The sequence below is a fragment of the Haematobia irritans genome, chromosome 1 (genome assembly GCF_050003625.1).
Source record: "Haematobia irritans isolate KBUSLIRL chromosome 1, ASM5000362v1, whole genome shotgun sequence".
NCBI classification, from domain to species: Eukaryota; Metazoa; Arthropoda; class Insecta; order Diptera; family Muscidae; genus Haematobia; species Haematobia irritans.
Window position 1 is genome coordinate 76,018,704 of NC_134397.1, and position 27,920 is coordinate 76,046,623.

The following is a 27,920-nucleotide window of genomic DNA, read 5'->3' on the forward strand; positions in this document are numbered from 1 at the left end:
CTTTTCCTCTGTTGGTTAAGCTACACTTGTAGTTTAGTCAATGCATGGCTTTAAGCTGAGATCAAAAACAACAATAACGATTGAAGAGAAGCCAACAATAACAAACAAAACGAATGAAGATAGAGGAAGCACGCTCAAAAACAAACCCAGCCAAATACATTCAAATCGATGATTTGAGTTTGGCAAAGGAAAAGAGATATGCTGGCAAATTTGTTTAGGCAGTAGCCGACTATCAAACCCTTTTTCGGGAGGTTCAAGTGTAGTTCACTTTGGGTTGAGTGAATTACCCGAATTTATTCTGATAATTGGTTGATAGTTTTGCTGCAAGTAGAGGATGCTGATGAGGAATGTGGTAATTCCGAAACAGCTGTACATCCAACCATCTTGCAGTCTATAGGGCTTTGCCCAAATAAATTTGACAAGCATACTTTTCCTCTGTTGGTTAAGCTACACTTGTAGTTTAGTCAATGCATGGCTTTAAGCTGAGATCAAAAACAACAATAAATAAAATTTTGACAAAATTTTCTATAGAAATACAATTTTGACAAAATTTTCTATAGAAATAAAACTTTTACAAAATTTTCTATAGAAATACAATTTAGACAACATTTTCTATAGAAATAAAATTTTGACACCATTTTCTATAGAAATAAAATTTTGACAAAATTTTCTATAGAAATAAAATTTTGACAAAATTTTCTAAGAAATAAAATTTTGACAAAATTTTCTATAGATATAAAATTTTGTCAAAATTTTCTCTAGATATAAAATTTTGTCAAAATTTTCTATAGAAATAAAATTTTGACAAAATTTTCTATAGAAATAACATTTTGACAAAAATTTCTATAGAAATAAAATTTTGACAAAAATATCTATAGAAATAAAATTTTGACATAATTTTCTATAAAAATACAAGTTAGGCAACATTTTCTATAGAAATAAAATTTTGACACAATTTTCTATAGAAATAAAATTTTGACAAAATTTTCTATAGAAATAAAATTTTGCAAAATTTTCTAAAGACGTAAAATGTAGACATTTTCTATAGAAATAAAATTTTGACAAAATTTTCTGTAGATATAAAATGTTGAAAAAATTTTCTATAGAAATAAAATATTGACAAAATTTTCCATAGAATTAAAATTTTGACAAAAAATTTTAATTCTATACGACTAAGGTACGCGTTAGAATTGTTGTTGTATCCTGGAAACCAGTTTCTGTTAATTGTCATATGTTGTAGTTGACTGTAGAAACAATAAGCATTGTTCGACTGTTCACCACTTAGATGAATTCTAACAAATTAGCTTTCTAAAAATAAATTTCGTGTTGTTGCATTACTATGTAACAAAACGAAATAAAAATAAGATTAAGGGACTTGTAAGTTATATGAAAAGATGATGTACAGTGGGAGAAAAGATGATTCAATTTGTAAGAGGAAATTTCCCAAATGTTTTCTCCATAAGGAGTTAGCATAAAGGGCCCAAAATTGAGTTATCTCTCCCAGCCAGATCTATACTAAAGGCTGTGGAAAGGTTCATTCGCCCGAACCGAAACATGTACAGTCCAGGCGTGTATAGATTTGTATCTGGCGTTTTCTTTTCAATGGCTCTATTAACCATGTTCCTTAATCTATATCTGTCCATAAAGCTCGAATAATAATTGTATAATTAGATATAATGCATTTGGACGTCAATTGCCTGTTTCGGTATCAGGCTAACATGTAATATAAAAAATTTCCATAAAATTAAAATGTTGACAAAATTTTCCAACAAAATTAAAATTTTGACAAAATTTTCCATAGAAATAAAATGTTGACAAAAATTTCACTTTTAATTCTTTGTACTATCGGTTTTGGTGTAGATTATAGATATAGACAGATAGATATAGATTGGTAGAACTTTGACAAAATTTTCAATAGAAATAAAATCTTGACAAAATTTTCTATAGAATAAAATGTTGACCGAATTTTTTCTATAGGATTATAATTCTGACCAAATTTTCTATAGAAATAAAATTTTGACAAAATTTTCTATAGAAATAAAATTTTGACAAAAATGTCTATAGAAATAAAATTTTGACAAAAATTTCTATAGAAATAAAATTTTGACATAATTTTCTATAGAAATACAATTTAGGCAACATTTTCTATAGAAATAAAATTTTGACAAAATTTTTTATAGAAATAAAATTTGGCAAAACTTTCTGTAGAAATAAAATTTTGACAAACATTTTCTATAGAAATAAAATTTTGACAAAATTTTCTATAGAAATAAAATTTTGACAACATTTTCTATAGAAATAAAATGTTGACAAAATTTTCTGTAGATATAAAATGTTGAAAAAATTTTCTATAGAAATAAAATATGGACACAATTTTCCATAGAATTAAAATTTTGACAAAAAATTTCCATAAAATTAAAATTTTGACAAAATTTTCCATAGAAATAAAATGTTGACAAAATTTTCCATAGAAATAAAATTTTGACAAAAATTTCTATAGAACTAAAATGTTAACAAAATTTTCTATAGAAATAAAGTCTCGACAAAATTTTGTATAGAAATAAAATTTTGACAAAATTTTGCAGAAAAAATTCTGAAGATTTGAAGAAGTGGAAACATCGGAAAATCGGTCTATTAATTCTCATTACAATCCCCCTAGAATGTAAACAATATAATGAGCTATAAATACAATATAATTGTCATAATTAGTTTAATTCGCTTACTACTACTACTATGAACTTGGTTTAGTACCAGTTACCCTGTTAACAGTTATAAAGGATTAATAACAATACACCGAAAGAAGTTTCTTCGTATAAAGAACGAACAATTTCGTTAAAAGTACGAAATTTGTCATTGTTTTACAAGCAAACAAACCTTTAATACTTTTATTATTAAAAGTACGAAATATTTCGTACTTTTTACGAAGAAAAGTTCTTCCAAATTTTTCGTAGTTTGTATGAACAAAAAATCGTACTTTTTATGAAGATGAAGAATATTCGTACTTTTCATGAAAAATTTTCGTACTTTTTATGAAACAATTTCGTTTTTTTTATAAATATGTTTCGTACTTTTTATGACAAATTTTCGTAATTTTTATGAAACAATTTCGTTCTTTTTATGAAAATGTTTCGTACTTTTTTTACTACTATGAACTTGGTTTATAACCAGTTACCCTGTTAACAGTTACAAAGGATTAATAACAACCTGATATTGAATACACCGAAAGAATTTTTTTTGTAAAAAGAACGAAAAATTTCGTTAAAAGTACGAAATATGTCATTGTTTTACAACCAAATAAACTTTTCATTAAAAGTACGAAATATTTCGTACTTTTTACGAAGAAAAGTTCTTCCAAATTTTTCGTAATTTGTATGAAAAAATCGTACTTTTTATGAAGAATATACGTACTTTTCATGAAAAATGTTTGTACTTTTTATCAAACAATTTCGTTCTTTTTATTAATATGTTTCGTACTTTTTATGACAAATTTTCGTACTTTTTATGAAACAATTTCGTTCTTTTTATGAAAATGTTTCGTACTTTTTATGAAAAACTTTCGTACTTTTTTTTCAAAAATATTCGAACTTTTAGAAAACAATTTTATAGTCGAAAGTACATTTGGTTGTAGTAACAAGTGTGAAAAATGTAATCACTACTTTACATCTTAAGTTTTTGAATAATTTTTAGTTTTATTGCTTCACTTTTATTCATAGCGCGCTATCACCCAAATGAGAAGTAGCATAGACATGCATAAAAAAATAGAATAAAGGAATGCACTCAAGAACATTATCAGAGACAATTTTGTGTCGCGAACGGAAATTTTACAACTTCAATGAAACTTCTTCGTTATTTTAAAGAAAATGTTTTGTACTTTTTATGAAGAAATTTTAACGCAAAATGTTTCGTAATATATTCGTAAAAACTTTCTTCACAAAAATCAGAAAATTTGAAGAAAGTTTCGTAAAAAGTACAAAACTTTTACGAAGAAAAATTAATGTAGAATATTTCGTAGACGTTTCGTATATTCGTAAAATGTTCTTCGTAAGATTTACGAAAATGAATGAAAATTTTATTGTTTTGATGAAGAATTCACTAAGAATTGTTAATGAAGAATTCTTCGTAAAATTAATGAAGAGAATTCTTTCGGTGTATGCGATCGTGGGAAATTTGGCAGCTTTTGTGCTCGTAACTCATCATACTTAAAATATCGGAGATCACAAAAATAAATTTTACCCACTTTTGTATACGAGCGATATTGAAAACTCGCCCACATTGCAAAAAAATTTTAATCGAGGTATTTTTAGTGGATGAATTTCTCAATGTATTAGTAAATTTACATACCTGATTTGTGTTCATTTAATGCCCTATATAGATCCTTGGTATCCAATGTCTTTTTGCGTCCTTTGAAAAATGTTGGCAATGTGTACCTATAGAAACAAACAAATGGAATTAGGAATTTACAATGAATGTTTACCGAGTCATAATAAATGTCTCGTTCATTATTAATCTACACTGAAAAAATATTGTCATGAGGCCAAAGATGTAGTGTCCTTAAAATACAAATTAAATTTTTCTTAGCATAGAATACACATTTTTCTGATGTAAATTTTTTTTTTCTTTGTTCAAAAGTCGATAAACTTTTCAATGAAATTTAGTTTTGTTTTGTCTTTATAGTTAAGTGATGCGTCTTAAAAATGGGTTTCTTAGCATGAAAGAAAATTTTGTTTGAGGTTAACGTAATTCTAAAAAATTCTTCGAAATTAATGAAATTGTCTTTAAATTTGTTGACTTTTTGTATCTTAATTACAAAGTAAACAAGTATATACGGCCGTAAGTTCGGCCAGGCCGAATCTTATGTACCCTCCACCATGGATTGCGTAGAAACTTCTACGAAAGACTGTCATCCACAATCGAATTACTTGGGTTGTGGTATCTTAAAACTTCTTAACATCGTTTTCTAAATTAGTCCATACGTGGTATATATTAGACAAAAAAGTTATGTATAGGTAAGTCTACAAATAATTATTAAAAATTGACATGGACTTTTGCACGGTACGTAGAGAGCCAGAATTGAAATATGGGGGTCGCTTATATGGGGGCTATATAGAATTATGAACTTGATATGGACCATTGGGGATCGATTTATCCGAGGGCTATATATAACTATAGACCCATATGGACCTAGTTAGGCATGGATATTAACGGCCATATACTAGCACAATGTACCAAATTTCAACTGACTCGTATGAAATTTGCTCCTCCAAGAGGCTCCAAAACCAAATCTCGGGATCGGTTTATATGGGGGCTATATATGATTATGGACTGATATGGACCACTTTTGGCATGGTTGTTAAATATCATATACTACCACCACGTACCAAATTTCAACCAGATCGGATGAATTTCTCTTCTCCAAAAGGCACCGGAGGTCAAATCTGGGGATCGGTTTATATGGGTGCTATATATAATTATGGACTGATATGAACCAATTTCTGCATTGTTGGTGTATACCATATACTAACATCACGTACCAAATTTCAACTGATTCAGATGCATTTTGGTCTTCCAAGAGGCCCCGGAGGTCAAATCTGCTGATCGGTTTATATGGGGGCTATATATAATTATGAACCGATGTGGACCAATTTTTGCATGCTTGTTAGAGACCATATACTAACACCATGTACCAAATTTCAGCCGGATCGGATGAAATTCGCTTCTCTTAGAGGCTCCGCTAGTCAAATCGGGGGATCGGTTTATAAGGGGGCTATATGTAATTATGGACCGATGTAGACCAATTTTTGCAAGGTTGTTAGAGACCATATACTAACACCATGTACCAAATTTCAGCCGGATCGGATGAAATTCACTTCTCTTAGAGGCTCCGCAAGTCAAATCGGGGGATCGGTTTATAAGGGGGCTATATGTAATTATGGACCGATGTGGACCAATTTTTGCAAGGTTGTTAGAGACCATATACCAACATCATGTACAAAATTTCAGCCGGATCGGATGAAATTTGCTTCTCTTAGAGGCTCCGCAAGCTAAATCGGGGGATCGGTTTATATGGGGGCTATATATAATTATGGACCGATGTGGACCAATTTTTGCATGCTTGTTAGAGACCATATACTAACACCATGTACCAAATTTCAGCCGGATCGGATGAAATTTGCTTCTCTTAGAGGCTCCGCAAGCCAAATCGGGGGATCGGTTTATATGGGGGCTATATGTAATTATGGACCGATGTGGACCAATTTTTGCAAGATTGTTAGAGATCCTATACTAACACCATGTACCAAATTTCAGCCGGATCGGATGAAATTTGCTTCTCTTACAGCAATCGCAAACCAAATTTGGGGGTCCGTTTATATGGGGGCTATACGTAAAAGTGGACCGATATGGCCCATTTGCAATACTATCCGACCTACATCAATAACAACTACTTGTGCCAAGTTTCAAGTCGATAGCTTGTTTCGTTCGGAAGTTAGCGTGATTTCAACAGACGGACGGACGGACGGACATGCTTAGATCGACTCAGAATTTCACCACGACCCAGAATATATATACTTTATAGGGTCTTAGAGCAATATTTCGATGTGTTACAAACGGAATGACAAAGTTAATATACCCCCCATCCTATGGTGGAGGGTATAAAAAGCATTCAAAAACAGGACATGTTTTTAACACTTTATTTTAAAGATATGTTTACTTAAAACATAGACTAAGATCTACTTGAAGTCGAGTATGAATTTTTATATTTAAGTTGTCTTAAAGAACTTTGATAGAACATGAAGAAGAAACGAAGAAAATTAAAAGAGCATTGTGTCTTAAAAGTATCCTTACTTCAATTCTCCGCTTCTTTGGCTCGGAATCAATACCAAAATCATTAGTGTGAAGACAAAATCTTTGGAACCGGGAATGCTTTTTTTATCAATGTAGGTCTTATCATAGTTTATTATCTTACCAAAAACATAATCGGGCCACAATATTTGTTCTCTCATAAGGATTTTGAGGCAATTCATTGGGTTTCAACGATTGCATGTTGAGGCAGCGTAAAGCAAGTTAAGCCAGCTGAAAATAAAAAAAATGGAAAAATATAAGATGGATGAACCGATTTATAGAGAATATTTACATACATATATACACTAAAAGATATTTGTTATACAAAAAGCGAACAAAAATTGTCAAAAGTGCAATCACAGTGAAAGCAAAAGTGTCTGTTCACTTAGACTATTTTTATTTGCAATTATAGCAGAAAAACTTCTCCTGATATAACATTAAAAACTAAATATATATTTTACGTACATAGTAAACCTTAACGAAGGAAACGTTGCATTTTAACCATGGCTTGAAGCATACACAGAAAATATTGTCCTATGTGTGTCCTTACACACAACAAAAAAAAATCTGATTCAATCACGAAATTAATTGATCCTATTAATTTTTTAATTGAAATGTCTTCAATCAAATTTAAAAAAATTAATTAAAAGTAAATTAAAAACTTAATTGGTTAAATTGTAAGGGCCGATGTTGAATGTGAACCACACCTAAACGCCAAGTTTTTTCCGAATTTTATTTGACATTTCTCTATTTCAGACTTACTCAATTTGGAGAGATACACAATCCAACAACGAGTTAAAGTTATCCAGCCTTATTATGAAAATGGGCGTTCAAATCAAAATGCATATCGTGCACTTCGTGATTTTTTGGTCAATTTGATCGTCCAAATGTACGTACAATCGCAAAAATCGTGGAAAAATTCGAGCAAACCGGGTCTATGAGAACACCAGTGCATGCTCGTACAGCTTGTACTGCAGAAAATATTGCTGCTGTTCGCGATAGTGTGGCTGAAGAGCCGTTCACCTCAACTCGTCGTCGTGCCCAACAATTGCACCTCTCACGCTCGTCGTTGATGAACATTATGCATAAAGACTCGCATTTACACGCTTACAAGGTGCAATTGGCTCAAGAACTAAAGCCTCTTGACCATTCCAAACGTCGTGAATGGGCAGAATGGTTCCAAGAAATGGCAACAGTGGATGATCAATTTTCGAAGAAAATCATCTTCAGTGATGAGGCACATTTTCACCTAAGCGGATTCGTCAATAAACATAATTGCCGCATTTGGGCGAATGAGAATCCAAGAGTGATTGTCGAAAAACCAATGCACCCACAAAGAGTGACTGTTTGGTGCGGTTTATGGGCTGGCGGCATCATCGGGCCGTATTTTTTCCAAAATGAGGTCAGGCAGTTACTGTGAATGGTGTTCGCTATCGTGAGATGATAACGAACTTTTTATGGCCCGAATTGGAAGATATGGATGTGGACGATATGTGGTTTCAGCAGGACGGTACCACTTGCCACACAGCTAACGAAACAATGGCTCTTTTGTGCAACAAATTCAATGGCCGTGTTATCTCCCGTAATGGCGATGTCAATTGGCCGCCAAGATCATGTGATTTGACACCGTTGCACTTTTTTCTTTGGGGTTATTTGAAAGAAAAGGTGTACGTCGATAAGCCAGCAACAATTCAAGAGCTAAAGGATGAGATAATTCGGCACATTAACGGCATAGAACCTCCATTATGCTTCAGCGTCATCGAAAATTTGCACCATAGGATGGAGGAGTGCCGCCGAGGTCGCGGCGCCCATTTGGCCGATATTTTGTTCCATACATAATTGAGTAATACTAATATATCATAATAAAATAAAATTACAATAATTTCCTAAATAGTTTGTTGTTTTGTTTACTTGTTCCCAAATCTAAAAAAAAGTCCTTGCTGGCAAGCGTTTTACCTCGAATGAAGATGCAATTACAGTTGTAAACTACTATGTTGAAGACCTTGAGGAAAACTATTTTAATCAAGGGATAGAAAAGCGTTGAACTAAGCCTATTGAAGTTTCAGGAGATTATATTGAAAAATAAAAATATTTTTGAAAAACTAACAATTCTCTTTCATTGATAGGCTAAGAAGTTTCCGAACCGCCCTCGTATGTTAAAACATTTTTCTCAATCTCTCATTTTCTCTTCGTCCCATAAAATTTCTCGTACACACTTTACTTTTTAAATACACAGACGAATAAGACTGCTTTTCATATGTTTCGGTGTAAAAATTATATGTTTGGAACTCAAGTTTTTAACGCATTATTTTTAAGTGCAAATATATCATGTTCATAAACTAGTACAATATGTTTGTGACATATGTATATGTTAATATGTTAGAACATATTATGTTTGGGTCATCTCATTTTCTTAAATATAACGTGCCTGAATGCAAACATATATTAATTTAGGAATTTCGTATAAACATATATATGTTTAACAGGTTGGCTGATAAGTCCCCGGTCTAACAAAGAAAAACACATTTTTTGTCAAAATTCGTTTTTATTATTCAACATATGTCAGTTCCCTTCAAGAGCGATACAACGATTATAACGACCTTCCAATTTTTTGATACCATTTTGGTAGTACTCCTTCGGTTTTGCCTCAAAATAGGCCTCAGTTTCGGCGATCACCTCTTCATTGCAGCCAAATTTTTTCCCTGCGAGCAACCTTCTGAGGTCTGAGAACAAGAAAAAGTCGCTGGGGGCCTGATCTGGAGAATACGGTGGGTGGGGAAGCAATTCGAAGCCCAATTCATGAATTTTTGCCATCGTTCTCAATGACTTGTGGCACGGTGCGTTGTCTTGGTGGAACAACACTTTTTTCTTCTTCATATGGGGCCGTTTTGCCGCGATTTCGACCTTCAAACGCTCCAATAACGCCATATAATGTGGGCATTAATATATACTCAGACAGTCAACCTGCAATAAAATCCTTGGACTCTGTGTTCCTCAACTCGAAAACGGCCATCGACTGCCACAAATCTCTTAATGAGATGGCTGAGCAGTACAATATTCACCTAATATGGGTGCCTGGCCATAGGAACATACCGGGGAACTGCGAAGCGGATGAGTTGGCAAGGCTAGCGACTACCTTACATATTCCAGGGGAACTAGAATTTGTTGGTATGCCCCTAGCTACCTGCAAGCTCATACTGCGTGAGAAGGCTGTTATGATGGCAAATGTTCGATGGGAGAATTGCAAGGGTTGTAACGTCACCAAGCAAATATGGCCCATTTCAACTTAAACCGCACACTAGATATGCTAATGTTCTCGAGACGTCAGATATCACTCCTGATATCTGCTATAACGGGTCGCTGCCTGATAGGCGATTTTGCAAAAACTATTGGTGCGAAGTATAATGACTATTGTATGAGCTGTCATGATGCGGAGGAAAAAGAATCAATTAAACACCTCTTGTGTGAGTGTCCTGCATTTTGTGTAAATCGCAAGCAACTTTTAGGAGCATATACCTTCAGATTACTGGCGGATCTGGAAAACGTTAACTTAAGCAGTCTGCTAATGTTTTTGGAACAATCTGGTTGGTTCAGCGAAGAATAATAATCGAGAAGGTTCAGCGGTTAAAACTAGAAGTGCCCATATGTAATAGGTACTTTTAGTTAATGTGGTATCACAATGGACTGAATAGTCTAAGTGAGCTTGAATCTTAATCGGGCTGCCACTTTAACCTAACCTAACCTAACCTAACGCCATATAATAGTCACTGTTGATGGTTTTTCCCTTCTCAAGATAATCGATAAAAATTATTCCATGTGCATCCCAAAAAACATAGGCCATTACTTTGCCAGCGGACTTTTGAGTCTTTCCACGCTTCGGAGACGGTTCAACGGTCGCTGTCCACTCAGCCGACTTTCGATTGGACTCAGGAGTGTAGTGATGGAGCCATGTTTCATCCATTGTCACATATCGACGGAAAAACTCGGGTGTATTACGAGTTAACAGCTGCAAACACCGCTCAGAATCATCAACACGTTGTTGTTTTTGGTCAAATGTGAGCTCGCGCGGAACCCATTTTGCACAGAGCTTCCGCATATCCAAATATTGATGAATGATATGACGTTCCTTTGATATCTTTAAGGCCCCTGCTATCTCGATCAACTTCATTTTACTGTCATTCAAAATAATTTAATGGATTTTTTTGATGTTTTCGTCGGTAACAACCTCTTTCGGGCGTCCACTGCGTTCACTGTCCTCCGTGCTCATTTCACCACGCTTGAATTTTGCATACCAATCAATTATTATTGATTTCCTTGGGGCAGAGTCCGGAAACTCATTATCCAGCCAAGTTTTTGCTTCCACCGTATTTTTTCCCTTCAGAAAACAGTATTTTATCAAAACACGAAATTCCTTTTTTTCCATTTTTTTCACAATAACAAAAGTTACTTCACAAAAGACGCTCTATCTCACAAATTAATTGACTTACAGACGTCAAATTTTGACACGAATCATTTGAAGGTTGGTACTATATAAAAACAATATGCATTTAATACCAGCGACGCCATCTATGTGTCAGACCGGGGACTTATACGCCAACCTGTTAGAAGCGTCAGATAGAGAGAATAATTATAAAGATGATGACGGAGATAGCTAACGAGTGTGTAGATATATTTTGATTCCGCAAGAAACCCCTACTTTTATTGAGCGCTTAATTCTTCGTCGTCAAAGGGTTAAAAGTAATTCCAATTGTAAATTTAGGATATTCATATTTAAAAATTATATCCTTCTATTACAGTTGTATATTTTTAATGTAAGGCATATTTTCCTTAATGCAAAGAAAATATTTTTGGTTAAAAAAATAAGGAAATGCCTTTTGCTTTTAGTCCACTAATACACAATCCCGCCTTTAGGCGGGCTTCATTTAATAAGGAAGCTTCTAGTAAAACACACCTTAAGACAACAAAAATAAGTAAAATAAAAAGATAACTTAGTTGAAACTGTTCAAGAGGCTTTGCAGCATATACTGAATTTAACCGTATAAATTTTTCTTGTTTAGTTTTCTTGCTTATGTGTCGTTAACATTGAAAATTTAATCAGCTGGCAAAAAAAAAAATTGGGGCATTAGAGGGTTAAGTATCAATCTCAATTGCTTTCATGAACGCAAAATTAAACAACTTCTAGGACTCTATTAAAGAGAAACTAGTTTTCTAAATTCAATTTAAGTTAATTCCATTTAATGTGCTGGAATTCATGTTACATAAATTCATTTAAAAATAATTTTATTTAATTAATTCTTTTTTTTTTCACTTGCATTACAAAATGCTCGAAATTTCTCTTTAGCCAAAAAAAATCCTTGATAAACTTCAAAATTAAATTAACATCCCAATCTAAAAATAACAACATAAATACCGATAAATATTTAAATTTAGGCATCATCATAAAAGTTACACATTCATCTTGTTTATCACATATAATGACATAATGAATGAATGGAATAATCAGTATAAAAAATGTGGGGTGTTATTTTATAGCATTATGTAGATTATTGACGAAATTCAATTTTTTAAAGTATTGTCATTTTTCCAAATATCAATATTTGTACAAATGTTATTAGTAACCGTAATAGATTTTGTGATGGAACCCCTATATGGATAGCATGTTCTATTGATACGTTTAACTTTGTGAACAGTTTCTCTATGGATGGAATTTATATTTAAATTTACTGTCAATTTCAACCATTGTACAATTTAAAATAATTAAATAAATCAATTGTAGAGTCGCTGAATTGAGAAATAAAACATTCATTTCATATCAACTACCCGTAATAATTTACTTCCAAACTAATTTACTTCCAAAATAAATTTCAGACTAACGAAAATTTCATTTCGCGGTAACAAAGTTTGTTTGGAAGAACAGTACATTATATTTATGATAAATTTTGACGTCTTAACAGGATGTTCAAACACAAACAATTTAACCATTAACGGTCAACGTGGTGGTAAAATTTACCACCTCGCACACTCGTTTACATGTATTATAAATAAGACGTGTGAAATAAAGTGCATGTTAATTATTGAAAATACCTATAATATTTCAAAAATTTGTTTTATTTTCGTTAAATACAATGTGTTCTAATCAACAAATGTAAAAATGGTACAAAAAACTATTTTTTATAGAAACAAGTAAGTAAAGTAGAAAGTCGGGCGGGGCCGACTATATCATACCCTAAACCACCCTTACTGATTTAGTAATCATAAACATTTGTGGGGTAACATTGATATAGGTCTGGGAGATAAACCGCAGTTGCATATTTAAGAAAATTAAGGGGCACATGTTTATGAGTGCTTTGTCTCAATCTGAGTATAGCTCATAATCAATGTTACCAGGGAAAATGTTCGGTTTACCCTACAAGGACAAAAAAAAGTTCCATACTTTCCCATACAATTTTCCCTACAATATTTTTCGTTTAATTTAAAAAATTTTACAAAACAAAAATAGTTCTAAGTGCTTTATTATCTTAAAACATGAATATGCAACGTATATGACTTAGAATATAAATTTGTATTACCACCACGGTTGCCACAGTTGGTAGAATTCTACCCAAAATAGTAATCTTTTTTGTTAAATCTCTATAAAAATAAAATTTTGGAAAAAGTTTCTATAAAATTTTTGTTAGAAATTTTTCTATAGAAATAAAATTTTGACAATAAATTCTATAGAAATAAAATTTTGAGAAAAAATTCCATAGAAATAAAGTTTTGAGAAAATTTTTTATAGAAATAATATTTTGAAAAAAAAAATCTATAGAAATACAATTTTGACAAAATTTTCTATAGAAATAAAATGTTGACAAAATTTTCTACAGTAATAAAGTTTTGACAAAAAATTCTATATGGTAGATTTGTGGTAATTTGTGGTAATCTTCAAATTTTGTTAGATTTTTTTTTTGCCACGAGTGCTAACTGTTGTTACCACACATTGTTAAAGATCAAGCCTTGCCGGCTTCTACACGCAAAGAAAAAAAACGTTTGGAAAACGTGTACCGAAAACGTATTTCTTTTGTTAGAGTTTTTTGAATAGCTTCGAAAATTGTACACTTTTATCGCCCAAAAAATTCGTTTGTTACAAAATTTTTATTTTTTCAATAAAAAAAAGTTATTTTTGAACCAACAACACAGTCCATTACGTTTATATCAAACACTGTTCTTTTCTGACTTTAGGTCTTTAATAAGACACATTTTACAGTTCATAGTACAAATTTAATATAGTTGAATGTAATGTTGAACATTTTTTCGGAATCTTCCAACCCTATCTGGAATATATGTAACAAAAAAAACTTTGGTCGAAACAGGGATCGAACCCAAGACCCTTGGCATGCAAGTCGGACGTAGCAACCACTGCTCCACGGTGCCCAACTAAATGTATTTTTCTGTTAAATAAAGTTTGTTTAATTGGCTCGTGGGCGCCGCAAGCTATGCTATATAAATATAACTTATATGGACAATTTTCTATTGATGACAATAACAGCTATATAGCTCAGTGGATAGTGTGTTGGCTTAAAATTGCATGGTCCGCAGTTCGATTCTCCGTCCAGGCGAAAGGTACAAAAAAAAATTTTAAAATTTATAAAATCGTACAATTTCTTCTACATTGTTTGTATTACAGAAAAAGGTGCTAGGAACTAAAAAATCTCGTGGATGTGAGAAAGATGAGAGGGAAAATGCAATTAGCCAGAAAAAAATTTTTTTAAGTTAGTCTTTATGAAATTGTTTTTACATCCTGGAAAAGAATAAACGTTTATCACAAAAAGTATATACTTTTCTTTTCACTTCCTTTCAGCGAAAAGCAAATGAGAAATGAACTTTGTTTGTCTAAAATTTCGTTTGGGAGGAAAGAATTATTTTTTTGCGTGTAGTTTCCTTCTCTGGAGCAACCAAAATGTAAAAATTATTAGAAATTGTGTTTAGTGAAAATGTCCCTACATTGCGGCCCTACGTCCCTACAAGACGCTAAATATTAGAAAAACCCTACTTATAGGGAATAGCCCCTACTTCTAGCAACACTGGCTGTGTGCACTTACGGAGTTAATATGCCACTAAAGGGTGATACGGTCAACATTTGGTCAAGGGAAAACGCGTGTAAATCGGTGAAATCGCTTATTTAAAAAATCAAATTAAATTTCTTTTTCAAGTTCAATTAGTATAAAATTCAGGAAAAATATTCAGTTAGGCTTTCGCTTTTCCAAATCCGAATTGCCAGGCCTCACGCTTGACACCTGCCATCAGATTTTGTACAGCCACCTTGTCCACCTTCTTCGCCGCAGAAAGCCAGTTTGCCTTCAACTGCTGCTCGTCCTTAGCAGTTTTTTTTTTTTGCCTTCTTTAGGTTCCGCTTGACAATAGCCCAGTATTTCTCAATTGGGCGGAGCTCTGGCGTGTTGGGAGGGTTCTTGTCCTTGGGAACCACCTGCACGTTGTTGGCGGCGTACCACTCCATGGCCTTTTTACCGTAATGGCAAGATGCCAAATCCGGCCAAAACAGTACGGAACAACCGTGTTTTTTCAGGAAAGGCAGCAGACGTTTATTCAAACACTCTTTCACGTAAATTTCTTGGTTGACAGTCCCGGAAGCTATGAAAATGCTGCTTTTCAAGCCACAGGTACAGATGGCTTGCTAAACCAGATATTTCTATGCGAACTTTGACAGTTTTACGTGCTTGAAAATGTCTGCTACCTTTCCCCTTCCTTTTGCCGTATAAAACTCCTGTCCCGGAAGCTACTTGTAGTCGGCTTTGACGTAGGTTTCGTCGTCCATTACCACGCAGTCAAACTTCGTCAGCATCGTCGTGTACAGCCTCCGGGATCGCGCTTTGGCCGTCGTATTTTGTTTATCATCGCGATTTGGAGTCACTACCTTCTTGTAAGTCGATAATCCGGCTCGTTTTTTGGCTCGATGCACGGTTGTAGACGATACACCCAGCTTATTTGCGGCATCTCGGAGAGAGAGGTTAGGGTTTCGCTTGAAACTACCGGCAACTCTCTTTGTCGTCTCAGCGGCTTCCGATTTTCGATTTCCCCCCGATCCAGACTTCCTGGCTGTCGACAAACGTTCCCCAAACACTTTAATTACATTTGTAACGGTTGATTTGGCAACTTTTAGCGATTTTGCCAGCTTTGCGTGCGAGTAGCTCGGATTTTCGCGATGCGCGAGCAAAATTTTGATACGCTGCTCTTCTTGCTTGGACGGCATTTTGACAACTGAAGAGTGAATTCCAAAATCAAAATAGGAGCAACATTCTACACACACACACCTTCAAAATGAGGGGTGTTCAGGTTTAATGCAAATTTGAAAGAAATACGTCAAGTTTATATTGACCAAATTTTGAGCGTATCACCCTTTATGTAGCGCCTGATTTTCAAAAATTTGCCCCTAATAAGTTTATTTTTGACCATAGTGGCTTCATTTATTAACCGATCTTACTCAAATTCAGTACAAGGTAATCTCCTGTAATATCAACCAAACCTGAAAAATATAATCCAAATCGATTCAGATTTAGATATAGCTCCCATATATATGCATCCCTCGATTTTCCCAAATTTGGCCATAAGACTCTTATGTATAGGGATGGGTATCGATTAATCGATTAATGGGAAAAATCGATGTTTTTACAAAGTGATCGATGTTTTTTTAATCGATGTGTTCTATGTTCGATTAATCGAATAATCGATGTTTAATATTTAAATAAATCGATATTTTTAGGAAAGTCTTATTTGCAAATACTTAAACTGAAAACACAACGGGATCGACCATTTCTGTTTACACGCCATCCAGCTCTTTCTCACAACATTTCACATAAGCCTGTGTTTTGTCACTCCCATTGTGAACACCATCAAAAACGGTCGATCCCATTGTGTTTTCAGCTTAACTCACTGTTTATACGCAGAAATATTATTATATTTTCGTAATGCCATTCAGCAAAAATATAGTCATATGGTAACACTAATGGAGAACAAATTTTAGAAGTTGGCAAATGTGGTATTAGTAAAGTTGTCATTTGTCAAAAAAAATTCTAGTTGTTCAGTTGAAAGTTGATTAATTTGTGTTTTGACTTCAGTTAGTGTGAATTTTGTTAATTACTATAAAAAAATATTTATTTACCTATTTATTTTTAGTTTTTCCTGAGATTGTTACAAGATGCCTCCAAAAAGTGCTGTTTGGGAACATTTTGAGAAAGAACCAAACAACTGTGCTAAATGTCGACATTGTGGAGTTAAAATAACAACAAGTGGGAACACGACAAATTTGAAAAACCATCTCGAGCACAAGCATCCTAAAATCGGGTTGAAAAGGCCTGCACAGAAAGCTACAGAAATTGTTGAAGCAAAACCACAAAAACCATCATCCAGTTCTTCATGTGCTGTGAGTCAACCTCTGATAAACTGTGCATTAGAGAACGTAGCTGATCATAAAGAGGGTGGTAATTTGAGTTTCAAAATTACTCAAAGTATTGTTTATATGTTTTGTAAGGACTTACAACCTCTATCTGTAGTAGAGCATGTAGGATTTCAGAAAGTTCTGAAGACTACTGCTCTACTATTCATAATGCCTACTCGCTGTCGATTAATCGAAAACGCCGATTAATCGATGTTTTCATCGGCGATTAATCTATGAATCGATTATTGCCTTGAAAATAATAATCGATTACATTAATCGATGTTTTACAGTTCGATACCCATCCCTACTTATGTATTAACCTACACTGAAATAAATATTTACGTTATATTACAAATTACGCAACCTCAATTTTAGGATGCGTAATTTACACACTATTAAGGACAAATTTCTTTAAAATAATAACATTTTTATTAAAAGAAAGTATATAATCTTTGCTTCAAACATTTTTTTCATTAAATTTAGGATAAACATTTTGAAAATTTGCATGTTGAAAAGGTGCATGTCTTTAACTGAGGCAAATTTTCCTTAAAGTAAAGAAACACATTTTTGATTTAAAGAAATCGTCCTTAAATTAACTGAAATATGGAATCTTTAGATTTAAGATAAAAACACTTCAAATGTAGGCTAAGACTTATTTTGAGGATTTAGCATCTTTGGTTTAAAGTTTTTTTTTGGAATTAAGACAATATTTTTTACTTCGAAGTATCCGTCATAATTCGTGTTTTTAAACTGGCATTTGTTTGTACGTGAATAGCTTTATTAATGAAATGTAGTCTACTTCGGTGTCAAGATAGAAGTGAGTGCATTTTATTTCTTCCTTTTTTACAATTCATTCTTACACACTATTTTGACATTAGTTTCTAATGATTAAAGATTATTATTAAAGATTATTATATTCAAATATAGATGGCGCAATGTCGATATAACCTAGGTTTATTTACTATGCTGAGAGATATGATATGCACTGATAAATCCGAACGCTATATCACAATTAATATACCGACAAAATAGTATGAAAATGAGATAAATGAGATCTGTATCCGAATTTTGATTTTATAGATCCTAGATTTAAAACCAGATAGAACGCAAAAAAATTTCCTTATTTTAAAGAACCCGCATCTTTGGCTCGGAATCAATACCAAAATCCTTAAAGGAAGGTCAAAATCTATGGATCCAAGTAAACTTTTTTTTGAGTGTATGTTACTCAAATTTCAAATATTGAAGTATAAGCCGATCATAGTTAGACTTACATGTAGCTCTTACTTAAATATATTTAAGTTTCACATATTTGGATTTATTACCCACACTACCCAGCAAAAAAATTTGAAAGTTATTCTCAATGCACAACTTTAAAAAAAACTTCCAAAAATTCCCTCCTAAAAATGTTCTTTATTTTAACTGCACTGGAAGTTCATTTGAGTCAATTGTTTTATAACTCGCTTTTTTCATATTTTTAATGGGAAATTTATATTTTTCGTTGCAAATAGGTTAAAAACATATTAAGAATTAATAAAATAGTACAAATTATTTAAATTTTGCCGAAAAAAATGATAAATTCTTTCTAAAAAAATTGAGAATTTTGGAAAATATTTTATGACAAACGTTCCAGGCAAGCGTTATAATGCATTGGAAATCAAAAAAAAAAGTTTTATTAATTATTTTTTTGGCAAAATATCACAAAATTTCTTAATTAACATCCAAAACACTGAATTCGCCTCGCCTTAAGAAGTGATGCAAATTCAGTACAGCGGCTGTTGACATGGTGGACATCCGTCCTATGACAAGCCCATGTTAAATTCATCGCTTTTGCGTCAATTTGGCATCACTTCCGGATCCAAAAAGAACATTTTCACTACTTTTTTGGCGACGCTTTTTTTGATGAGTAATTGAGCGATTTCTTCTTTTTTAATAATGGGCTCAATATTAGTGGCATACTAACTCTGTAGATTTAGAATCAACTATATCACAAACTGAACAGACATTTCTGTTCAGATTGTCATAAAACGTCCCTTAATTTTCTTAAATATGGAAATTATCTTAAGCATCTGCGTGAAGATAAACTTTGAATTTAATTAGCAAAGACACAAACCAACATTAAATCATCTTCCTGACCACTTTACTTGATCTAAAGTATATAATTGCTACCTCACAGCTACCCTTCGGGAAATTGGTGCAAATTGCCACTGACGGACCTAACACAGAATTTTTGAATAGTCGTAATTTATTTATTTCCGTACTCGCTTGATATTAAAATCTTAGATCCATTAAGATTTTAATATCCAGCATTTTCACATTTAGTGAAATAAAATTATCAGAATAACCTATTGTTCGACATATTTTAAAAGTTGTTTTTTTTTTTATTTCGGGTTCGATTGGGATGCCCAAATTGAAACAGATTTCTAAGAGTTTGTTCGATTCTGGTTCCTGAGGACCTGTCTATGGTGCTCCTGCTAAATTATGCCAGGACGTTTCCTTTGGGATGAGTCCAAGACGCGTCCTTAAATGTAAATTTACCCCGTCAATGACAAACCCATGTTAAAGTGACCGGTCCCTTCCATACGTTTTGACCAGAACTGGGACTGGTCCATACACACCAGGGACTAGTCATGTACCGGTTCTGTGGTTGATCCATTTCCCGTAGGGTACATTCAAATATATGTCTCATAATTTTGCAGAAAATTGATTTTTTCGTGAAAAATGTTTGGTGAAGTTGGGTCCCTACACACACAAAAATATTTTCTGATTCAATCACAAAATTAATTGATCCAATTAATTTTTTAATTGAAATGTCTTCAATCACGAAAATAATAGTATCAATCACAGTTTTAATTGGGCATAGAAAAAATTCTTGATTAAAAAAGTAATTGATTTCATTAGCAAATTTCAATTAATTTTTTAATTGATTCAATTAAAAATTTAATTGATGTTGATTGCAAAACTCAATTAATTTTTTAATTAAAAAAGGTCAATGTTTTTAATTACTTTCTGAACTCGCTTAGAGTTTTTATTTGGAATAACAAATGATTGTTTGAAATACATTTTTAATTATTAAATAAAAAAATGTTCATTAGTTTTTTTAACTGACTTAGTCTTTCGAATTTAATTAAAAAGTTAATTGTATCAATTAATTTTTTAATTAAAAATTTTGAAATTTTCAATCATTTACTTAATTAACTTAATGTTTCTACCTTGATTAAAAAGTTAATTGTATCAATTAATTTATTAATTGAAAACATTTTCAACTTCAATTAACTTTTTAATTGGAAATATTTTGGTGATATTTTTGTCTGTGTAGTGGCCATTGTGTCCATTTGTCCCAACATAAAATTGAGCTCTATCGACCCATTATAACACATCTGGAGCCACTTGGACAATTGTCCCACTACGATCTGTACACCATATGAAAGGGCTTGAAGAACTCTATCGATATCTGATATAATTTTTCAGATACCTCCGTTAAATACCATAATTAACAGAGCTCTGCTTAAAAAGTGGTTTGTATCTTTGCTAACTAAATTCGTAATGCATCTTCACGCACATATCTTAATCGGACCACAGATAAAACAAACATTAAAAATATTTTCTCTGTGTTAAATCCATAAAAACATAAATTATTAATTTATATTATTCGCATCTTAATCGTTTGTAAGCTTAAATATGTAGACTTTGATTTTGTTCACATTGGCTTTGTCTACTATATTACTTCAAAATTATAGTCGATTTACTAAGTGAGCTGCCAATATTAATAACAATAGGATTTCTGTTGCTAATTGGATGGCAACACATATTGACTTTTTCCATAAGTTTCAAGTTCATTGATTGGAAAGTAATGGCTATGCCAATTAATTCATTTAATGTTGTAATTTTTTAGATAAGTCATAACGTTCTAAGAAAAAATATCTTTTCCACACTTCAGGGCAAAATAAAATTGTCTTATAAGTAAAGCTTATTCCAATTAAAATAATGGGAAATTGTAAATGAGTATTGACTTTAAACTGATATATTCATTCATACAGAAATAATTTTTGTTGAAAATGAAATGTACGAAACTCGGATTTAATTTAAAAATTCCAAGTAATGATGGGTGAAGTATTGACTTCGGAAAAAAATTGTTGCTTAAATTTACACCCAGATGGATCCAAGCCGATGGTAGGGTCAGAAAATTCCTTATTCCATCGTTTCATAAATCCGAGAGAACTAAGAGGTAAAGTTCCCTCATACCTATATGTTGCCTAAAGTTTAATCTACGATCCAAAAGGATACCAAGATGGGTTGATTGTGTAAAAAGACATTCATTTACATTTTTTTATATTTAGCTGCATTAAATTCACATTTTATTTGGAAATGTATATTTTTGGTGATATTTTTCTGTGTGTACGACAATATTTTTTGCAGTTTTTTAAAGCTCATCACTCAAAACAATTAGTTACTTGAGGAGAAATATTTCATTTATGGTACATTGTATGGAAAATATCAACTCTGACGAGACGACAAATATTTCTAAGTTTTTAAGATTTACGCTGTTATTTGGTACAACAATAGCACAGTAATTAATTTATTTTGCAAAAACAAAAACGTTGTCGACCGCCTTCCCAGCCTACAGCAGCAGAAGCGTTCAAAACCAATTATCTGGAGATGTCGAAATCGATGTGGTAAAATGCATCGAAAAATTGCTTTGTATGGAGAATTATATAGCCTCCGCTGGCGGATGTGTGTTTTTATAGCAAAGCCCTTAACAATCAGCAGCAACTCTGGCAATATAATTTTTAATATTAGATATTTTTTTTTTTGATATCTAAGCATTTTGTGCGACTGTTTAATTAATGAAAAATATATTTTTTTCTCTCATAGGTACAAATCTACAAACAAAATAATATTATAATTTTTGAGCTAACAACTAATTATTATTACAGAAAATTTTAAAGTTCAACACATTTTTGTTGATATAACAAAATTGGTTGCTAATGTGACTAAAATCGAAATTGTATTTACAAATTACGTCGTTAGCTCAAATTTAAACACAATTTTAATTGTATTGACAATAAAATTAATTGATATTTTTTGTGTGTATGAATAAATAAACACTATTGAAACCCGAAGTTACAGTCGGATGATACTTGGTTAAGTTGGGGATCCAGGTTTCCCTGTTTCATGTCGGCCACATACACTTAGGCACCGTGTATAATCAAAAATCAATCACAAGAATTAATAGTATCAATTAATGTTTTAATTGGATCAATTAATTCTTTAATCGAAATAAAATTTAATACTTTAATTCAATTAAAAATTTCAAAAAAATGTCCATATCGGTCATTAATGTCCATATCGGTCATTAACTACTATATGTCCTATTAGTCCATTTTTTTTCTTCCATGAGAGGATGTAATTTTGTGATTTGCATTTAAAAACAACACACAAAAAAATTTCACGAAAATTTTTCCAATTAAAATTTTAATTGAGTTTTAAAAAATATTCAATTAAAAATTTAATTGATTCAACAAATTTTTTAATTGAAACAAAAATCAATCACACACAAAAAAATTTTTTTTTGATTCAATCACGAAATTAATTGATCCAATTAATTTTTTAATTGGAATGTCTTCAATCACAGAAATGATAGTATCAATTAAAAAATTAATTGACGGTCAATTAAAAATTAATTGATCCAATTAAAAAATTAATTGATACTATTAAAAAATTAATTGATACTATTAATTTTTGTGATTGATTTTTGTTTCAATTAACAAATTTGTTGATTCAATTAAATTTTTAATTGAATATTTTTAAAACTCAATTAAAATTTGAATTGGAAAAATTTTCGTGAAAATTTTTTCTGTGCACAAAAATAATAGTATCAATTAATTTTTTAATTGGATCAATTAACTTTTTAATTGACCTTCAATTAATTTTTTAATTGATACTATCATTTCTGTGATTGAAGACATTTCAATTAAAAATTAATTGGATCAATTAATTTCGTGATTGAATCAGAAAAAAATTTTTTTGTGTGAAGTTAGTAAAGTCTAAAGTCGGGCGGGGCCGACTATATTATACCCTTCACCAAAATTTTTGATACCATCTCAACTTCTTCAAATTTGTTGGGAGCTATATAAAGTTTTGCATTCCCATTTAAATCAGAACCGATTGGGAGAAACAGTTTTAAACTTCTAAAAATCTCTAGACTTGAAATTTAAATCGGCTAACGCCCTGAAACGATATATGGGAATTATAAAGCTACTTTTTCCGGCGATACATATGTATTAGAGGTATACGAAAATTTGAGGAATTTTTATTTTTGCTCCTTAGCAGTGGTGATTTCACAATGATATTGACTAAATTGCACCAAGATAGGTTGTCAATTGTGGGTTTTGTGACAATATTTGGCCACATCGAGCGAAATTTACACAGGCGGAACCTTATCTAACATAAATCTTCTGTTGAAATCTTCGCTGACGTTGTGCCATTTTTGCCTAAATCGGAAGAATATGGAGCTTTATCTAAATCCGAACCAATTTGAATAAAATTCGACACAGTTTAATAGAATGTTAAATCTTTTTTCTGTGTAAAATAAAATCAATTTCAGTAAAATTCCGTTGAAATGGGTAGAAAATATGAAATTTTCTACCATATTTCCTCACATGGGAGCTATTTCCACCAGGGCTGTGGATTCGAGTCAATTTTGCTCGACTCCGACTCCGGCTCCGACTCCAGCATTTCTTATTAGCCTCGACTCCGACTCCGGAGTCGACTCCAGGTGGTGTACCTAAATCTCATTTTAACAGTATTCCAATTGTAATTTTAAGGTGTAGTGGTTACCGACGAAGACATCAAAAAAATCCACAAAATGATTTTGAATGACCGTAAAATGAAGCTGATCGAGATAGCAGAGGCCTTAAAGATATCAAAGGAACGTGTTGGTCATGTCATTCATCAATATTTAGATATGCGGAAGCTCTTTGCAAAATGGGTGCCGCGCGAGCTCACATTTGACCAAAAACAACAACGTGTTGATGATTCTGAGCGGTGTTTGCAGCTGTTAACTCGTAATACACCCGTGTTTTTCCGTCGATATGTGACAATTGAAGAAACATGGCTCCATCACTACACTCCTGAGTCCAATCGACAGTCGGCTGAGTGGACAGCGACCGGTGAACCGTCTCCGAAGCGTGGAAAGACTCAAAAGTCCGCTGGTAAAGTAATGGCCTCTGTTTTTTGGGATGCGCATGGAATTTTTATCGATTATCTTGAGAAGGGAAAAACCATCAATGGTGACTATTATATGGCGTTATTGGAGCGTTTGAAGGTCGAAATCGCGGCAAAACGGCCCCATATGAAGAAGAAAAAAGTGTTGTTCCACCAAGACAACGCACCGTGCCACAAGTCATTAGGAACGATGGCAAAAATTCATTAATTGGGCTTCGAATTGCTTCCCCATCCACCGTATTCTCCAGATCTGGCCCCCAGAGACTTTTTCTTGTTCTCAGAACTCAAAAGGATGCTAGCAGGGAAAAAAATTTGGCTACAATGAAGAGGTGATCGCCGAAACTGAGGCCTATTTTGAGGCAAAACCGATGGAGTACTACCAAAATGGTATCAAAAAATTGGAAGGTCGTTATAATCGTTGTATCGCTCTTGAAGGGAACTATGTTGAATGTTAAAAACACAAAATTTGAAAAAAATAATTAGGCTTCCAGAATTTTAAGAAGTAAAATCGTTGTATTGGTCTATATAGGCATTTTATAAAAATTAAATCTATATAAAAAAGAAAAATACACAAAAATCAAAATGTCGGGCTTATCAGATAGAAAGTTTAGATGTTAAAAAATGTAATGTGTCGGATATACAAAACAAACATAAGCTGCCATAAATTAGGACAGGCGGAATTTTAAATAACCACTACCATACAACAGATGACAGAAATAGCTGGAGAGTTACGAATATTGTTTCTATAGAAGTAAAATGGTGAAACATCGATTTATAAATGGTCTATCAGTTATGGACATTACAGGCCATTAGTTTAATGTAAAGAATTTCGAGTGGCTTTGATGAAACAAACTTTCTCTCCTTAATTTAAAATTCAGCTTCCACGGACATCGGGTGTATATGGAGATTTCTCAAGTAATTATCTCCATATACAAAATCTGGGCCGACGGGAAATTTTCGCATTTATTTATGGATCTCAAATAACTCAACATTTCTGACAAATCTTATGAAAATTTTAGACTGGAAAAAATTTCTCAAAACAACTCGGAGATGGGTTTATATGTAGGTGCTATATCACAAAATTGTCCGGTATGGCCCATTTTCGTGCTCGACATGCCTGCCACAAATTCAGAACGTTAGGTTCTACTGCTATATTGCCTTAAAATTGTACCTTTATCAAGAGCATATATAGGGTTAAAAATCTATAGTTTAATATGTTAAAAATGGACTATATAAGTGATCAATTCAACCCATATTCTAGTAAAACCTACTTTTTATATCACCGTAAAATTTCACCCATATAAATACACTTTGAATGGCCTGAAATCCAAAACTTCGTTTTTCGTTGTTCGATTAAAAACCCCAATCGAATCTAATTTGTCGAAAAATTTCTTTAATTTCTTAAGATATGAAGTGTTTTTCAAATTTTGTTTCGCCGGAGTCGGAGTCGAGCAAAATTTATACGACTCCGACTCCAGCAAAATCTTCAGACTCCGACTCCGACTCCACAGCCCTGGCTCTGACTACGCATGGATATTGAGTATAGACATTTCCCCTTTCACTTTGGAAAGGTGCCTGTTTCTGTATGTCGAACGAGCCCTATAGATCGCCGAAATGCATAAAACTGCTGATTTTTGGCTGATTGTTTCCATTTCTGTCGATCTAGAGCTCGATCGATGTACAGAAACATGTTGTAGGTTAGGTGGCAGCCCGATATTGCAGGCTCACTTAGACTATTCAGTCCATTGTGATACCACATTGGTGAACTTCTCTCTTATCACTGAGTGCTGCCCGATTCCATGTTAAGCTCAAAACATGTTGTAAATTATTTTCGTTTTTGTTCTTCCTATCGTTTGTTAGAAGCGGAGCATCAGACGTTGGCATAAAACCACGTGCCACTTCTGAATAAATAAATTAACACAAAACACAGTAATTCCGTATTCTCAGTCCATTCCACGAAACGATCAACACACGACTGATGCGCAAAATGAGAAACGTGTTGACCTGCTCAATGTTTTTATAAAATTCTTTTTGCTGCAAAAAATTTAAAAATTAAATGGTTACGAAAACAATGTACATGGTTTTTATGGTCATATAATGGTTCTAGACATGTCTATACGTAACCCATAAAAATACTTTTCTCCCTGCAAAAAAGTAAAAAAATTGAATGGCCAGGTACATGACCTTCCCCACCATGTAATGTTCTCAAATTCGATCATTTAAATAATAGAACATGTTTGCGGCATTTGAGAACCATTTAAATGCTTATACCCAACATATGTTTCCACCGCTCGAAAATTATTTTTACAAAGACAAATACATGGTTTTCACGACAAGACGCGATAGACATATGGTGTCTTTGGCAATATTGCTCAGGGTGGGTCCCTGAGTCGATATAGCCATGTCCGTCTGTCCCTCCGTCTGCCTGTGAACACATTTTTGTGATCAAAGTCTAGGTCGCAGTTTTAGTCCAATCGACTTCAAAGTTGGCACAAGATTTTGGAAGGAATTGGTTCAGATTTAGATATTTCTCCCATATAACATATATCTTTCGCCCGATATGCACTTATATGCACCGAGAAACCAGAGTTTTACCCTGATTTACTTGAAATTTTGCACAAACATAAAACATGGTTTGATTGAAATCGGTTCAGATTTAGATATAGCTGCCATATATACCTTTCGCACGATATGGACTTATATGGCCCCAAAAGCTAGAGTTTTAGCCCAATTTGGTTGAAATTTTGCACTAGGAGTACAATTAGTAGTGTAGTAAAGTGTGATAAATTTTATTGAAATCGGTTCAGATTTAGATATAGCTCCCATATATATCTTTCGCCCGATTTTCCGTCATATGACCACAGAGGTCAAAGTTGTAGTCCGATTTACGATTGTGCAGGGAGTAGAAAAATTACCAAAATACCCACATTTTCCTTATAAAATCACCACTGCTAAGTCGAAAACTTGTAAAAATGTTTCCCATATATTTTACTAACATTGTGTTCCACCCCAGAGCATTAGCCGACTTAAATTTAAAGTCTATAAATTATGTAGAACTCTGTCCAGATCTGGTCAGATTTAAATATATGTACACGGATGAAAAAGACTGTTTTTCATATGTTTGGCTATAAACATTATATGTTTGGAACACAAATTTTTAAACACAATATTTTTGAGTGCAAGCATATAATGTTCATAAACTAGCATAACATGTTTGGGACATATATGTTAATATGTTAGAACATATTATGTTTGGGACAAAAAATGTTTGTAAATATAATATGCTTGGATGCAAACATATATTAATTTAGAAATAGCCTATAAACATATATGTGTTTAGTAGCTTGGAGCGCTATTTAACAGGGAGCGATATTGAATTAAGTTGGTGGTTGTTGCTTGTTATTACAAAATTAACATTTTA

At 32.7% G+C, this 27,920-nt stretch overlaps 1 protein-coding gene across 1 annotated transcript in view; it reads right to left on the reverse strand.

Annotated features, from left to right (window-relative positions):
- LOC142221203 (putative multidrug resistance-associated protein lethal(2)03659) overlaps nt 1-27,920 on the reverse strand; it is a 108,359-nt gene that overhangs the window by 40,175 nt on the left and 40,264 nt on the right. Inside the window, exons 2-3 of the mRNA XM_075290817.1 lie at nt 6,965-7,071; nt 4,342-4,427 (exon numbers count right to left, since the gene is read on the reverse strand). Coding sequence (XP_075146932.1) covers nt 4,342-4,427; nt 6,965-7,041 — 163 coding nt within the window. The 5' untranslated portion in view covers nt 7,042-7,071. The remainder of the gene's footprint in view (nt 1-4,341; nt 4,428-6,964; nt 7,072-27,920) is intronic.